This window comes from Meles meles, chromosome 1, assembly GCF_922984935.1.
Source record: "Meles meles chromosome 1, mMelMel3.1 paternal haplotype, whole genome shotgun sequence".
NCBI classification, from domain to species: Eukaryota; Metazoa; Chordata; class Mammalia; order Carnivora; family Mustelidae; genus Meles; species Meles meles.
Window position 1 is genome coordinate 141,585,939 of NC_060066.1, and position 17,148 is coordinate 141,603,086.

Sequence of the window (17,148 nt, forward strand, 5' to 3'; positions counted from 1 at the left end):
TGGTGGGAATGTAAACTGGTTTAGCTATTATGGAAAACAGTATGAAGGTTCCTCAAAAAATTAAAAAAGAACTGCCACATGATTCAGCAATCCCACTCCTGGGTATATACTTAAAGGAAATAAAACCATACCGAAGAGATATATACATTCCCATGTTTATTGAAGCATTTACTCACAATAGTCAACATCTGAAAATAACCTAAAGATCCAACAATAGCAATATGGATAAAGATGTGGGGGATGTATGTATGTACATATGTATGTATGTATGTACATATGTATGTATGTATATACACACACACAAAATGGAATATGTATTATTCAGCCATTTGTGACATGGATTTTGAGGGCATAATGCTAAGTGAGGTAAGTCAGACCCAGAAAGACAAATACTGTATGGTATCACTTATATGTGGAATCTAAAAAAGCTAAAATATCATAAAATAGAATGTAAAATGGTATAAAATGTAAAATGATGGTTACCAGATGCTGAGAGTGGGAAAATTGAGGATGTGTTGTTTAAGGGCATAAACTTGGAACTGATAAATAAGTAGGTCCTAGAGATCTAAAACACAGCAGAGTGATTATAAACAACAATGCTGTATTATAAATGTCAGAGGTACTAAGAGACCAGATCTTAATTGCTTCCACCACAAAAAAGAAGACAATGATATCTATCACTTGATAAAGCCATCAGCTAATGCTATGGTGATAATCATGTTGCAATATATAAATGTATCAAACCAACATGTTGTAACCTTAAACTTATATAATGTTGCATATCAATTATATAAAAAGAAAAAATTTTAAAAATTTTACATATGGAAAATGCAGTTAAGCAATACTAAGAGGATATTCATAACCCTGAAAACATATATTAGGAAAGAGAATAAATTTTAAAGTTCTAAGCATCTGTCTCAAGTTAGTTTTAAAAAAATAGCCAAGACATTCCAAAGAGAACAGGAGAAAGGAAGTACTAAAAGATTAGGGTAGAGATTAACAAAATAAAATCAAATACACAAAAGAAAAGATCAATAAAGAATTTTTTTTTTGAAGGGGCAGAATAATAACAAGAGAAATCTTAGAAAAGTAGTCAAGGACGAAAAATGGATAGCATACCAGTATGAGGAATGAAAGAGCAAATGTTACTACAAATACATGCTGACTTTAAATGAATAACACAGATGTTATAAATTATGTCAATGAATTTGAAAATTATGTTAAATGGAGAACATCTTAAATTAATTTCACCAAAGTAATTTTCAAAAAAGATAACCACCTATAAAATTCAAAGTGCTGGGGCATCTATGTGGCTCAGTAGGTTAAACGTTCAACTCTTGATTTCCACTCAAGTCCTGATCTCATAGTTGTGAAATCAAGCCTGGCCAGCATCTGACTCCATACTGGGCATGAAGCCTACTTAAGATTCTCTCTCTCTGCCTATCCCTCCCACCCCCACTCTAAAAAAACAAAAACAAAAATCAAAATGCTATGAGACACCTAAAATAAACTATAGAGTTAGAAAATATTTGTAATCTTTAAGTACTAACTTCATACTCCATGTTCATTTTCCTCTCTTGCTTAAAATAAGAGGCAAGTTAAGAGGGAAAACAAAATTTCTCAGTCTCACTTGGAGAAGTCAGTACATGGCGCATGTGACCCAATTCCAGGGCAGATAGGAGACAGACATCTGAAGCTTTGTTTTTGTGATAAAAAAAAGCTTTTGCTTTTGTGATAAAAAGAGACTTATTAAACTCTCATCATCCTGTTGGAATAAAGCTTGGATTTTAATAAGAGCCCAAGAAAAGGCTGTGGCAGAAACCTACAAAGTGAGCAATGAAATCAGAAAAAACCTAATTAAAGACAGACAGCTCATAAGGTGCCATCCATAATGGCTTAATTATCTGCTGACTTGCCTTTGGCTTAGGATGACTGTAGGAAAGAATGGTATCTTTTAAACATTCCTACTGCCCTCATCTAGGTTTGACACAGGAAATCATACTATCTACATGGTCCCCAAAATTTATTTTAATGGGCCACAGGTTGATAATGCTTCCAAGCATCTTACCAAAAGAAATGCAAATCCTCTTTGAAAAAATTCAGACCTAGAGGCACCTAGGTGGCACAGTCAGCTGGACCACCTCTTGGTTTTGCCTCAGGTCAGGATCTAAGAGTCACAGGAATGGGCCCCTATCAGACTTGAGCTCAGCGCATAATTGCCTTGACATTCTCTTTCCCTCTCCCAAACCCTCTCACTTGTGCATTCTCCCTAAAATAAATCTATAAGTAAATAATACATAAATAAATTCAGACCTGAAAGAACCTCCACAGATAAAGTTCCAGTGAAAATGTGCACACAATTATAAATCACAAAGCTCAGGTAAGAAAAAAAAAATCACCCTGAGTGAGGAAAAAAGGTACAGGAGTAGCATGGCAAAAATTTCACTTATTGTCATTCTCTAATATCAAATATGAAAAAGTATATTTAATATGTAAAACTAAATACAGAAAGTATCAAAAGAACAGCCAGGACAAGAGACTATCAAAAAGTACCAAGATTAACAAAACTATTAAAAATTACCAAAACTAGAAGTAGTAAAAAATATGTAACAGAAATTAGAAATATATGTGCTCAAGAGCAAACAGGACGCAGGTGAAAGAGTGTTAGAGAAATGGAGATAGACCTGAAGAAATTACCATGCATCTAACTGGAGTTCCCAAAATTAAACAGTGGAGTGAACATAGGGGGTGCAATATTCAAAAAAACAAAAAACAAAAACCAGGGGCTAAGAATTTCCCATAATGATGAAATATGCAAATCTCAGATTCAGGAAAGTGGAACAGAGGGGAAAAAAAAGAAAATGATAAACATGTGGGTAATTAAAAACCAACAATGATTAAATAAAATAATAATCAGATCTAATTTGTAGAAATGGAGATAAAATGATAGGACTAGAATATGGACAAGAATGGCACACAAATTAAGTGGAGTTAAGCAGGTTGGAGTTATAGTATTCTCAGTTTGTTGTATGGTATTGGGAAGATGGAAAACCATTCAGTCTAGCTGATAAACAGAAACCATACTAGGTATTTTGAACAAAGGGAATTTAACACAGAGAACTGATTACATCATATCTATCCAGGTATTATTCAAAGGATGAGGGACAAAACAGTAACAAAATGAAAGAGCTTAGTCAGGTGTACTGCTTTGGAAGTCATCAGAAAACACAATGAGGTTAAACTTTCCCTACGCTGAGATTTTCCAGAGCCAGAATAATTAGTAAAAACTGAATCTGTTAGTAGTTTTGCCAACAATATGTAGAGCAACAGATATGCTATTTTCGGTGCTTTCAGTATTTTTTCTAAAACCACAACTGAGCAATTGTCTTCCAAGATGAATGAGAGTTTTAGAACACAGGAGCAATCCATATGCTTAAAAGGTTCCTGATTACTGAAGGGCCAGCCTTAAACTGGTTCCTTGCTTCTTTAGGTGGTGACATTGTAGCTGACCTTGAGTCTTCCCTCGCCCAAGAAAATTTCAGACTTTACTTATCTCCAAAAAGAGGTTTCATGTTCACAATCAGAAGATATTACATGCTCATAATTGACCTTTCATCAAGCTATTAAAACACCTTATTCACAAAACACCCTAGAAAGGGCATATATAGTCCATCCTCCAGTTATACAAATGAGAAAAACAAGTCCTGGAGGGGACACAAGTGGTATATAATCACACAACTCCTGGATTAGATCTCAGGTCATATAGTCTTTGATCTTTATTTCATACCCAGCTGACTCTCAGTGCTCAATATTCATGAAATGGTACGTGTACAGCCAGGATGTCTGCTTATGGAACAAGGACTATTTATTTACCGCATTAAAAAAAAAGGAGAGGAAATATAGTTGAAGTAAACCTAGCCACATTTAATTAATCAAAATAATATACTGAAGCACTAGCTTACCATTTATCTATCTCCTTCACAAACTTCCATCTAAAGTCTTAGCTACTGTTTACTTGCCAACATTCTGGTTTTCACCTTATATTTCTAAATTATTTTAAGAATAAACTGCTCCCAGGATGCCTGGGTGGCTCAGTCAGTTAAGCATCTGCCTTCAGCTCAGGTCATGATCCCAGGGTCCTGGGATTGAGTCCCACATCGGGCTCCTTGCTCATCAGGGAGTCTGCTTCTCCCTCTTCCTGCTCTACCTGCCACTTCCCCTGCTCATACTCTCCCTCTTTCTGACAAATAAATAATAAATAAAATCTTAAAAAAAAAAAAAGAACAAATTGCTCTAGAATCTTGCCAAGTGCTACAATTACATTAACTGTTTATGTTTCCCCCAGAATTGAGCTTTTGTGTTTAAATAGATATGCTTACCTTACAGAGCTATCTGAACCTGCTCAGACTATAATGAATGCTCACTTATTATTAATGGGTGCTTAATCAATTAATTTCTGTACTCAGGATGACCTTTGGCATAGGTCATCAACTAAAGTAATGTTGAGATCTTCTGTAACTGTACAACCTCAGGTTTAGCTTTCTTAATATTTTATAAAAATAGCACAGGTAAGATTGTGGGCTATAACATCATTTAAGGTTAAATAAGCAACTTAGGCATTAAAAATTTCAGAACTGCTTTTATCTATTACATCTTAATGTTTGAAATTGACATGTATCTCCTGGTAGAGAAGACTTCTTTATTCTGTACTTAGTGCATGCACAGTTCTCTCATAAATTCTCCTAAAGATGGTGTTACTTTATTTTTCTTCTTTCCTACCTCTGATTACAATAATGTTTCTCATCAACCACTATACATTTGTTAGACTGGTTAAAAAATATATTAACAATACCAAGTGCTGGAGAGGATGTAGAACTAGAACTTTCATACAGTCCTGATAAGAATGATAAACGATACAGCCACTCTTGAAAACATTGTGGGAGCTTTTTAAAAAAATTTTATTTCAAGTTTTTATTTAAATTCTAGTTAGCTACCATATATGGTAAAATTGGTTTCAGGTGTAGAATACATCACTTACATTTAACATGCAGTGTTCAGCATAATCCTTAATATGACCCATTTAGTCCATCCCCGGTCCACCTCCCTCCATCAACTCCATTCTCTGTAGTTAAAAGTCTCTTATGGTTTGCTTCCCTCTCTTTTTTCTTCCTCTATGTTCACGTGTTTTGTTTTTATAATGTTAAACATACTCTTAACATGTGACTTAGCAATCACATTCCTAAGTATTTACTAAAGTGAACTAAAAACATGGTCACACAAAAACCTGTTAATAGGTAGTTACAGCAGCTTTACTGATAGTTGACAAAAACTGGAAAACCACTTTAAAGTTCTTGGTTAGTGGATAAACAAGTTGTGGTACATCTATACAACAGACTTACTACTCAGCAATAAAAAAGAGCAAACTATTGATAAATGCAAAAATGTGGATGAATCTCAAAATGCAATTCTCTGAAAGAAATCAGTCTCAAAGATTACATACCTTACGATTTCATTTATATGACATTCTTGAAAAGCGAACAACTATGACAGAAAATAGATCAGCGATTGCCAGGGGATAGGAATGGGGAGAGAGTGTAATTACAAACATCCTTGTTCCTTTTCCTGATTGTGGTGGTTAGATAAACCTGGTGTGTATTAAAATTTATGAAATGGTTCACCAAAAAAGAATCAATTTTACTGTGTATTACCTTTTTAAGAAAAGTATATCATCAAAGAATTTAAGTGTTAGGAATCTATGAATCATGTAATCTCATGATTGTAAAGATGAGGAAACAAATCCAGGGGTGTTGAAAGTGACTTGCTAATTAATAATCACAATTACTCAATGGCAACCCTCTCATTAAGAATTCAAAACTTAATACAAAGTAGGTTTACCTCAAAATGAGAAATTCAGTCCAAAATGAAAAATACATAGAAGTAACAAACCAGGCCACAGATTATATAGATATAAAATTCAACTACAATTTCTATGCCAAATTTAAGTGGATAGGCAAGAATAAAAAAAAATCAAATATTACTTCTATTCAAGAAAGACCTCATAACTGCACGTTAGTCATTAGGAAAGAAAACTCCTTCGATATAGTTATTATCTCCAGAATTTAGCAGAATTTCTAAGGTTACCTCTAAAAAATTCCAATATTGTTAGTTGTATACTAAATCAGTATTTCCCTTCTGGATATTCTAGATATTAATTCTAGATATTAAAGAAAATATTCACTACTTCAATAGGTAAAAATCAGTCTAAGTTTGTTGGAACATGAGAAAATGGAAATAGGAAGAGATATAAGAAAAGGAAATAAGATAAAACAGAGGGGCTTATACTATACAGATTATTAGCTATACGTAATAAAATATGAGACATACTCTTACCCTCTTCTTTAGAGACGATACACAAAAGTTTAATATTCAGGATCCTGGTTCTTTCCCAGTATTTCCTTTTGGAGTCTCAGGTGTCAACTAAGACAGATTACCACTCCACTTTACAGAGATCCAATAATCTTTTTCATAAGGTGCATTCAGCCTCATCTAACCATATCTTAATAATTTCCATGTGGGATGATAATAATACCAATAAGACTATCTTAAAGTATACAGAAATTAAACAAGGCTTAGGCATGAAGAAAACATCAAAAATATTAATTTCTTGCTACTCTTAAGAATAAATGAATACTCATATATTCCACCAATAACAGTCCCAAATGATCAGATTTTGTATTATAATATGCAACATTTCAGAGTTTTATAAGTCTTGAAATGTATCTGATAAAAATCCTTATTTTACAAATAAGAAACTAAAGATTAATAGAGTTAATCACTGCAAAGGTGAATTAAGAGTAGGCTTCCTACCTATTTAGATAGTAATTATTCATACAATGCAGCCTTAAATTTTGTCCCTCTTCCCTGGAGTCATTCTGCCTGCAGACCTCCAAGATGAGAGGAGTTAGCTGAACATTTCTGTTATTAATCCACATACTTTAGAGAACTGAAAGCAAAGAACTATATCCCTGAATCTTTTTGTCAGACCTAATCTAAAATAAATGATTTTGTTTACCTTAATACACAATATAAAACAGATACAATTTTATGACAATCTAATCTAAAATTAACATTCAACTATCTTTAATCTTGTGTGTTGTTGCTTTTACTTCTGTTAAATAAGTAATGAGGAAAAAAGAAAAACAAAACAAAGAACAAACTTAATACCAGGAGGTATGACTATACCATTTGCAAAGAGACTTTAAAAAAAAAAAAAAACCTCAAATTTTAACAAAATTGTAAAGTTTATTCCACACAAACTTTAAATATTAATAAGTCACAGTAGAAAGTTACATTTCATAAAACATTTGCCCTGAAATTATATGAAAATTCAATATTAAAAATGTTAATAGAAGGGCACCTGGATAGCTCAGTCAGTAAAACATCTGAATCTTGATTTTGGCTAACATCATGAACTCAGGGTTGTGAAACTGAGTCCCGCACTGGGCCCTGCGCTGGGCTTAGAGCCTGCTTAAGATTCTCTGTCCCCCTTTCCCTCTGCCCCTACCTGTCCCCCAACAACTGGCTTGTATGCTTTAAATAAATAAGTAAATAAGAAAAACAAAGATCAGTAAAGAAAATTTCCAATTTATTTTAAAATTTTTATTCAATGCTTTGTTCCCCAAGTTGCTAAATTTTTAAAGTACTACGATAAACTCTATTTTGGTATTAATTATAAGAACTAATACAAGATTTTTATTTGCTGGCCTTTTTTTTTTTTTTTTTTTGAGATATACAACCAAACAGCTGCATGTTCCAGGCTCTATGATAAGCCTTGAGAATAAAACATGGCCTTCTCCTCAAAAAGCATTAAGTTTAGTAAGTGATTTAAACATGTACAGAAGTAAATTACGATGCAACATGACACAACAATGAATGTACAGAGTAGAACAAAGAAAGATAATCAGAGACAGGAAAGACTTCACAGGGATATTCAAACTGGCTTTTGAGAAAGAAAAAGAATTTGCTAGTAGGATCCCAGGTCATATCTTTAAATGAAACTTAGGAAAGAGAAACCTATAAAAGGTAGGTTGCCTAAAGAAAGCTATGGATGTGGACTGGAGACTGAGAATTAAGAGGACCACTGAACTGATGAAAATGTTCGGGATCCACTTGTTTTAGTGACACTTAGCTGGGTATATCCATTTTTTTTTGTTTGTTTTGTTTTTTTTTTTAAAGATTTTATTATTTTACTTATTTGACAGAGAGAGAGATCACAAGTAGGCAGAGGCAGGCAGAGAGAGAGGAGGAAGCAGGCTCCCTGCGGAGCAGAGAGCCTGATGCGGGGCTCGATCCCAGGACCCTGGGATCATGACCTGAGCCGAAGGCAGCGGCTTAATCCACTGAGCCACCCAGGCGCCCCGGTATATCCATTTGTTAAAACTCATCAAATCATATACTTAAATCTGCATTTTATCATATGTAATTTACACTTCAGTAAAGTTGATTTTTTAAAAGGGACTAAGGAAACCAAATGGGCTACTCTCTGTGTGGCAGAAACTCTCAATATTCCAATTACAAGGTAGTTATCAGTATTCTGTGAGGAAAGAAATGTTTTCCCTAAGTAAACAGAGTTTAAAGCTCCAGTGCTATTTCTTATTTTAGACTTCTCCTAAAGAAGTAATGGGCAAAAAATGCAGAGCTCGACAGAGTTCCAATAGAACAGGCTATTTCTACATTTACATGGTATTGCTAAGAAAAGCATTCTCATAATATGAATTTCTACTTATATGTAATTATTGAATGTATGGGTAAGAGAATACTAGATGAGTGGAAGAGTTCTTAGCTACCTTTCTTATTCTGGGAAAATTAATTCACATCTTTGGGATTATTTTAGTTCTAAAATAAGATGACTGGTTTCTCTATGATATCTATCATTTTTAAGATTCAATTCTTCTTACTAAATTGAAATCTCTACATAGAGAGTCTCCAGATGAAATCACTAAGGTAAGTCCCAGATGTTGAAACTGATGCATTAAAATTAAGTTTTATTAAGTATACTAAAGATCTGAAGGTATCTTATCCAATATTTTAGATTGGTAATTTGAGATTCTTAGTCACATTTATGTATTTTCTTAATCAAATTTAATTTTGCTTATATCTGTTATTTCTTATTAGCTAATCTCACAGATACTTCTAAAATTTCTATGGTGTTGGATACGTTACTGTACATATACCACTCCTTTTCTCTGTGAATGAAGACACTGAAGGTTACAGAGATTATAAACCTTGCTCAAAATATCTTTGCAAAGACAAAACTATTAGACAAATATGTCTTATGTGATTTTTTTAAGTAAAAAGTTTGAAAAGAATGCTTATATAAATGGATAAATATTGATACAAACATGGAAATTTTTCTTCTGGAAGGATATACAACAAAAAAGTTAGTAATGCTACCTTTAAGGAGAGAGCCTAGGGAAGAGAGGTAGTTTTTCTATGTTTACTTTCTGTACCACGGAAAAATTTTCAACATGAACATTTGTTAATTCCGTTATTTACAAATCTTAGGTCAGACTTATGGGTAATATTTTTCTTTTCTATATTTAAGAAAAAAAGTAATGTTTGGTTTTAAAAATTTTTTTCTTCTTCCTTTTCAAACTATATGCCTGATGGCTTAGTTGTTAATTCAGTTGCTTAGAGCACACAGAACAAAGGTGATAGGTTTGATTAATTACGTTGGCAAAGAATAAAAATATCCCTCAGTCACAAAATACATTTTTAACTTTAAAAAGTCATCTGGCAAACTCGTGTTGCTGATCACAAGGATGAATCAGGTAAGAGCATGTGGTTGACTCAATACAAAACATTAATCTTGGAAAATAACTCTAAGTGATGTCTTACCGACAGAGGGTAAGAGAGTAGACAGCAATGTTACTCATTTCCAAGTAAACGTTTCAATTTTCATAACCATCAACTAAATGCATTTCTCAATAAATAGAAACAAGACCTTAACAACTGGATAAAAAACAGTCCCGGTACTTTCAGAAAAACCAAAAACAGTTATGTCATAAAGCTAACTAATTTCAAAGATAATATTCTTATTAATATACTATATAAAAATAATTCTTATTAATACATTATATAAATACCAAATAAAATACATATATACCTGTAACATCTTCTGGATCTGAAACAACAATATGTGCATTTAGTTCCTGTAGCTTGTGATGAAGTTCTTCTAATTTTTTATTTGACTTTTTCAAAATATTGTCCACGTAAGCCAAGCTTTTTTTATCTGTTGTGACTTTCCTCAGATTTTCAGCTCCTTCTTTGATTTTCAGTTCTTTCCTTATTTCTCTCTTGATTCGATCCTTGATATCATCCAATTTCTGCTGCACCACAGTATCTGAAAAGTCTAATTTTTGAACAGCACTCACATTCTCAGAAAATGGAAGACTTCGGGAATCTCCCTACAGAAAAAAAATAAACATATAAATATGGTAGTTTAGGAAAATTAGGTGCTCAGTAACATGTGCAGTTTAAGAGCAAAACCATGTATTTAGTGATTCTTTATTAAGAACATTACAATTAATTATTTCCTTAATAAGCAACAGACTAGTTACCTTTTTTATTACCATGCCAAATCCTCTGCCTACTCACTAGCATTATCTGACAAATTTATATTAAAGTAAACACATCTACACATAAAAGCATCTTAGGGTTCTATAAAGACAGTGAATTTCTGATATCTAATGAAGCCAAGGTAGATTCTAACACCTACACTCCAAATCATGAGCAAGTTATTTAACCTTTCAAATATTCAGTTTAATCATCTGTAAAATCAACATAATAGTACCACCTTTCAGAGGTATTGTGATAATCTAAAATATTTTATGTGAATCTCCAAGTATAATTCTTGGACAACTATACAGTCACTCAATAAGTGAAAAATTATTATTAAAGCCCATAGGTAAGATACAATTCTATTTGATCTTCTATAAAAAAATCCACTTAAGAAAGTAATATTAGCAAAAATAAAATAAAGTTATATCCCCATGACTACTTTTTGGTTAATGAATTAAATGCATCAGGATTTGGAAAGACTATATTCACAATTTCATGGCTAACTGTCCCAACTGAAAACTTCGTTGACTCACTACAAAAACATCATTACTAAAAGATATGTCTCAATTATGTCCTACTGATAGAAGCTAAGATAATACACAGTACCAGTTATTCATCTTAAAATAAAAATCAGATTGGTAGGCACATCAAATCTACATTTAAAACAAACCAAAGTTATGTCCTAGCTATGTGTTTATCATTTGTTATTTTAAACTCCATTATTATAATACTACTGGTTTTAAAATTTTTAATTTCTGAAACACAAAAATTAAAAGATAATGTTTACCTCTGGGGAGAGGAATTGAGTTTGTGAACGTTCTAGAAAAGAGACATTTCGCTGTGCACCCTTATATACCTTTTGAACCACAGACCCAATTAATTAAAATTCATCCTTAATTCCTTCAGGAATCCATCATAACCATATAAATAAGTTCTGCTTAAATTCTTGGGTGCAGGAGCGCCTGGGTGCCTCAGTGGGTTAAGCCTCTGCCTTCAGCTCAGGCCCTGGGATGGAGCCCCACAATGGACTCTCCACTCAGCGGGGAGCCTGTTTTCCCCCTCTCTCTCTTCCTGCCTCTCTTCCTGCTTGTGATCTCTCTCTCTCTCTGTCAAATAAATAAATAAAATCTTTAAAAGAAAATTCTTGGGTGCAAATAATTTTTTTTTTCTAACATTTTATTTATTTGAGAGAGAGACAGTGAGAGAGCATGAGTGAGGAGAATTAGGTGCTCAGTAGAGCTGGGAGCTGGGAGCCCAATGCAGGACTCGATGTGGGACTTGATCCCGGGATTCCAGGATCATGACCTGAGCTGAAGGCAGTCACTTAACCAACTGAGCCACCCAGGCGCCCGCAAATATTTTTTTTTTTTTTTAAGATTTTATTTATTTATTCAACAGAGAGAGATCACAAGTAGGCAGAGAGGCAGGCAGAGAGAGAGAGGAGGAAGCAGGCTCCCCGCCAAGGAGAGAGCCCGATGCGGAGCTCGATCCCAGGACCCTGGGATCGTGACCTGAGCCGAAGGCAGAGGCCCCAACCTCTGAGCCACCCAGGCACCCCATCCGCAAATACTTTTTATATCTAATTCTTAACCTCTAAAAGCCAGGTTATCTTGCAGAATAGTTAGTTAATAGATGGGAAGATGTGGGACCTAGCCTTGGCTTTGGATCAGTTTACTCTGTGCCGAAGGGCATAGTATACAAAAAAAAAAAAATGAAACAGTTGATAAATCTATTCTTAATGTTTCTAGGGCCAGGAACCCCTTTGGAACTCTGACAAAAAACCACCACTACAACAACAAAAAACAGTAGAACAAAGAAAATTTCATGTGTGATATACAATTTTCAGGTTCCATAGATCAGAGATTAAGAATCCCTGGGAAAAGTGATCTATAACCTAACTGGCCTTCCTTAAATTTCTGATCCTTATTTATATGGATATATAATGATCCTTCTACCTGGACTAAAATAGTATCTAGATTTTTCACTACTTATAGCGGACTATAAATCCTATCACCCATTTATTCAGTTTCCAAAGTTTATGAATCTACCTTTGGCAGGTCATCAAAAATAAAAGCACATGACTACTGTCAAAAAATAAAATGCCAAATATCTGCTGTCTGGCTTCAGGTAAAGTGGATTGAGGCAAACAAGCTTAGATGAAAAAGTTTAAGCTAACTGCATTCCTCTAGATATTTTTATTTTTACCTTAGAGACTCAGAAAATATGATCTTCTTTCATAAATTTGTGCTTTAATATCATGTACTTAAGCTAGAGGTTCCCTAAATTTCTTGGTTCATGGTGAGCTTAGTGTATCATTAATTTTTTCCATATGCCCTACAGGCCAAGAGAAATACCTAACAATTCTGTATTAATTAGTAAGTTTCTAATTATAATTTAAATTATAATAAATTGGGGTGCCTGGGTGGCTCAGTGGGTTAAAGCCTCTGCCTTCAGGTCATGATCCTGGGGTCCTGGGATCGAGCCCCGCGTAGGGCTCTCTGCTCTGCGGGGAGCCTGCTTCCTCCTCTCTCTCTGCCTGCCTCTCTGACTACTTGTGATCTCTGTCTGTCAAATAAATAAAATCTTTAAAAAATTATAATAAATTTATTTATGATACAATATATTTATAATTATCAATTAATATATAAAATTACATAATTTATAAATTATTAAAATATAATTAAATTATAAGTTATAACAACTCAGTTGCTACTTGAAATAATACAAATAATAAAGAAAATGCTACATTTTAAAAATTCTTTTAATAACTACAGTTACTTATAAATGTTGGGGACTTTCACCATTTCTAAAACTTTGAAATCCCATTGGACACGCCCATCTTCATTTTCTGTTCCTCCATACAAAGGGAATGTAGAATAATCTAACACTGAAACTCAACTGACTCTAGTTAGTTCACAAGATACCCAACAAATAGTGTCATTGTGTTTCCCCTGGAAATTTTCAAATACACTGAAACATCATGAGAGTTTGCTGAGGCACCCCAGAGAGCCTTGTTGTACAGTTTGAGAACTGTGGTACTATAATATAAAGGCTGTTACAAAAAAACCCTGTTATATGAAAATGGCATCAGTATTTGATGTGAATCCTTGGGAGGTCTTTTGCCTACTTCAACTCTCATTTCCTTTCAATTTGCTACCTAAATCCCAAACCTACCAAACTACAGAATTTACTGCTGGAGACAATGTCTCTTGGCTCAGCTACTAATGCATGCTGCACCTTTGGGATACACTACCTTTCCTTCTTTTCTTCAACTATCTCTTCCCAGTCCCTCCTCTGCTAACTTTTACTTTGTTTCAAAGTTGATCTTCCTGGAAAAGAACTGCCTGTCTATGCCCTCTTAGAATTTAGATTAAATCCTCTTTTCACTACCCCAAAGACTATTAGCAATTTGAGAACAAGTCTTAGGCCTACCTGGCAGAGTAGTTCTGTTTCACTTTCTTAATGATTAGTCCATTATTTTATTTTATAAAAGAAACCTTATAATTTTCATATCTTTCATCACTGAAATCATAAGCTAGCTATTCCAGTCTAGTCAAATTAATCTAACATTTTGCTGTTTATATTATTTTACCTTGTCTTTCTTATGCCCTATTTACCTCATTATCTAAATTCAGCATCACAAAATTTTGTTTAAAAAATACTTCAAGTCTTTCATGGTTAATTCTATTTTAAAGTTTATATCATCCATATATTTAATGTAGTCATTCAATCAAATGGATCAAATCCAAATAAAAGGAAATCATCAGTAAAATTAATACTCTCAGGATTTATAGTAGAACTAAGATGGTTTTTAGTAAAGTAGGTGTTAAGTGGCTAAATAAAAGAAGAAAAAGACATCTCAATGAGTAAGAAACAAAAAGTAACAACAAAAAAAAAACCAACCCAAAATTAGATGGATTTTAAAGGGACCATAATAAATTAAAAACTCAGGGGTTAGGTTAAACAGTAGATTAGACCAAGATAATGAATTAGTATACTGGCAAGTAGAAAACTGAGGAAATTATTCTGAATTCATCACACAGACATATGAGAAATTAAGAGGCATAGAAGATAAAATGAGAAGATCCAAGATCCATCTAGGAAGACCTCCAGAATAAGAGAACAAAGAATGAGGGAGAAGTACTCCATGAAGATAAATGAGAATTTTCCAGAACTGAAGAATGGTATAAATCCTTGGGTCAGAAAGCCACATCAAATTGTAATAAAATAAATGAAAATAACAACAGAAATAAACAGAAAAGGTATTTTATCAATAAATGAATGACCAAGCAACAGAAGACTTTTCTTTAGTGACAACAGAGGCCCAAAACTATCAAGCTTCTGTAAGATTTTGAGCTTTTATCTTAAGGTCTTCAGATATTGCTAAGGCTTTCTCAAAAAAAAAAAAAAAAAAAAAAAAAAAAAAAAAAAATTTTTTTTTTTTTTTAAATCTTGCCTCAAAATATTAACAACGTTCTGGGGAAAATTACAGATGAATTAACCTGGAGTCCATGTTATACTTACATCATTCTCCTGTTCACTATTTATCTGTTAATATAAATTAAAGAAAACTGTGCTATGGTAGAAGAGAATACATCACTGTTACTTCTGAAACTGACAAAGATTTTTCTAATTGTGATGTTAGCAATAATCCAAATGTGAAATATAAGTCTTTGGAAAAGTGGGAAATCTATAACAATACTTAAAAAATAGTCATTTTCTTTCACCGAGTCATCCTAATTCTAAGAATATAACCTAAGAAATAATTACAAATTATTATTGTATAGAACAGTCAATTCAGTAATTTTAAAAACCATCAATAGGGGCGCCTGGGTGGCTCAGTGGGTTAAAGCCTCTGCCTTCGACTCAGGTCATGATCTCAGGGTCCTGGGATCGAGCCCCGCAATGGGCTCTATGCTCAGCGGGGAGCCTGCTTCCTACTCTCTCTCTGCCTGCCTCTCTGCCTGCTTGTGATTTCTCTCTGTCAAATATTAAAAAAAAAAAAAAAAAACCGAAACAACTCATCAATAATATAGGCAAGGCACTATTACAAGGCATGGACTTCCTCATAAATTTTACAAATAGCCTTGCTTTAAACCAACTTATAGGGAGAAAAAAATTCAGAATGCTACTAAGTGTCACAACAAAAGAATTTCAAACAGGCTAAGGAATAAAAGAAGAGTCTGTGACACCTGGGTGGCTCAGTTGCTGAGCGTCTGCCTTCAGCCCAGGTCATGATCCCAGAGTCCTGGGATCAAGTCCCACATCAGGCTTCTGCTCAGTGGGGAGACTGCTTCTACCCCTCCCACTCCCCCACCTTGTGTTCCCCCTCTCACTGTGTATCTCTCTGTCAAAGAAATTAAAATCTAAAAAAAGAAGAAAAGAGTTCTCTTATTTTCACCCTTTATTTTCCACCATATATAGCTTCATATATTGCTGCTGTGTGCACAGTTTTATTTCAAATTATGTTTAAAATAAAAATGGGGTGAAAAGGCTAGCAAAAAAAAATTAAAATATTAATAAAAATTATTTCTGGGTGGCTCAGCTATTTAAGCTCTGGTTTCAGCTCAGGTCATGAGCCCAGGGTCCTGGGATGGAGTCCTGCACAGGGCTTCTTGCTCAGCGGGGAGTCTACTTCTCCCTCGCCTGCCGCTTCCCCTGCTTGTGACAAATAAATAAATGAAATCTTTAAAAAATATATTATTTCTGGGTAAGAAAATTTAGAGGAATTTTCATTTTATTCTTCAGAGTTTTCCAAATTTACTCAATTTTCTTTTTAAAGTAATGAACATATGTTGCCTATCTAATAAGGAGGGAAAGATATTATTTAAAAGAAAACAAAGTAACTTTCACTGCATTTCAGTTTTGGCAAATGTAAAGCCTATACTGGTATCTTACAGTCTATAATATATTTGCTATTTACCTAGGTTATTTTGAGTCAATACAATTCTACTGCAAAGGGTATGACTATACATTCCACTCTATTTAGACCATATCTGTGTAAGCCAAATATTTCAAATACACAGATTTGTTAATTATGTATTTAATAAATACAACTATTTTTAACTTATAAAATAATGAAATTCTAATCTGTAGACTAAAACATAAATTCGTATTTTCAAATTATTACACTTTAACTGGCAATGAAGTAAAGAAAAACCATAAAATAAGAACAGGATCAGATTCAAAGAACAAAATACAGAAAAAGGTCTGTTACTTATGATCAAACACTTCATTTACGGAGAAATAGGAAAGGATGTTTACTCCTCACTGGCCAAGTTCCCAGAGAAGAAGTAAAAAAGCTGTTATTTTCTCTGCACTATAGACATATAAAACATTCTGACCTGTTAGATGCCAAGAAATGCTAGAGCACCCATTAAAAACTCACTGGGAACAATGGCTCATATAACGTTTTAGATAGAAGGAACTCATAGATCAAGAAGCCTAACTCCCTTGTTTTAGTTTTGAGGAAAGCAGATTCAAAGTAGCTAAGCCATTTGCCTAAGGTCACAAAGAAAAATAAGTGAC

General features: G+C 33.6%; 1 protein-coding gene across 2 annotated transcripts in view; it reads right to left on the reverse strand.

Annotated features, from left to right (window-relative positions):
- PKN2 (protein kinase N2) overlaps positions 1-17,148 on the reverse strand; it is a 140,498-nt gene that overhangs the window by 83,148 nt on the left and 40,202 nt on the right. For both annotated transcript variants that reach the window (XM_046004623.1, XM_046004613.1), the window contains exon 2: positions 10,166-10,466. In XM_046004623.1, the coding sequence (XP_045860579.1) occupies positions 10,166-10,466 (301 nt within the window). The remainder of the gene's footprint in view (positions 1-10,165; positions 10,467-17,148) is intronic.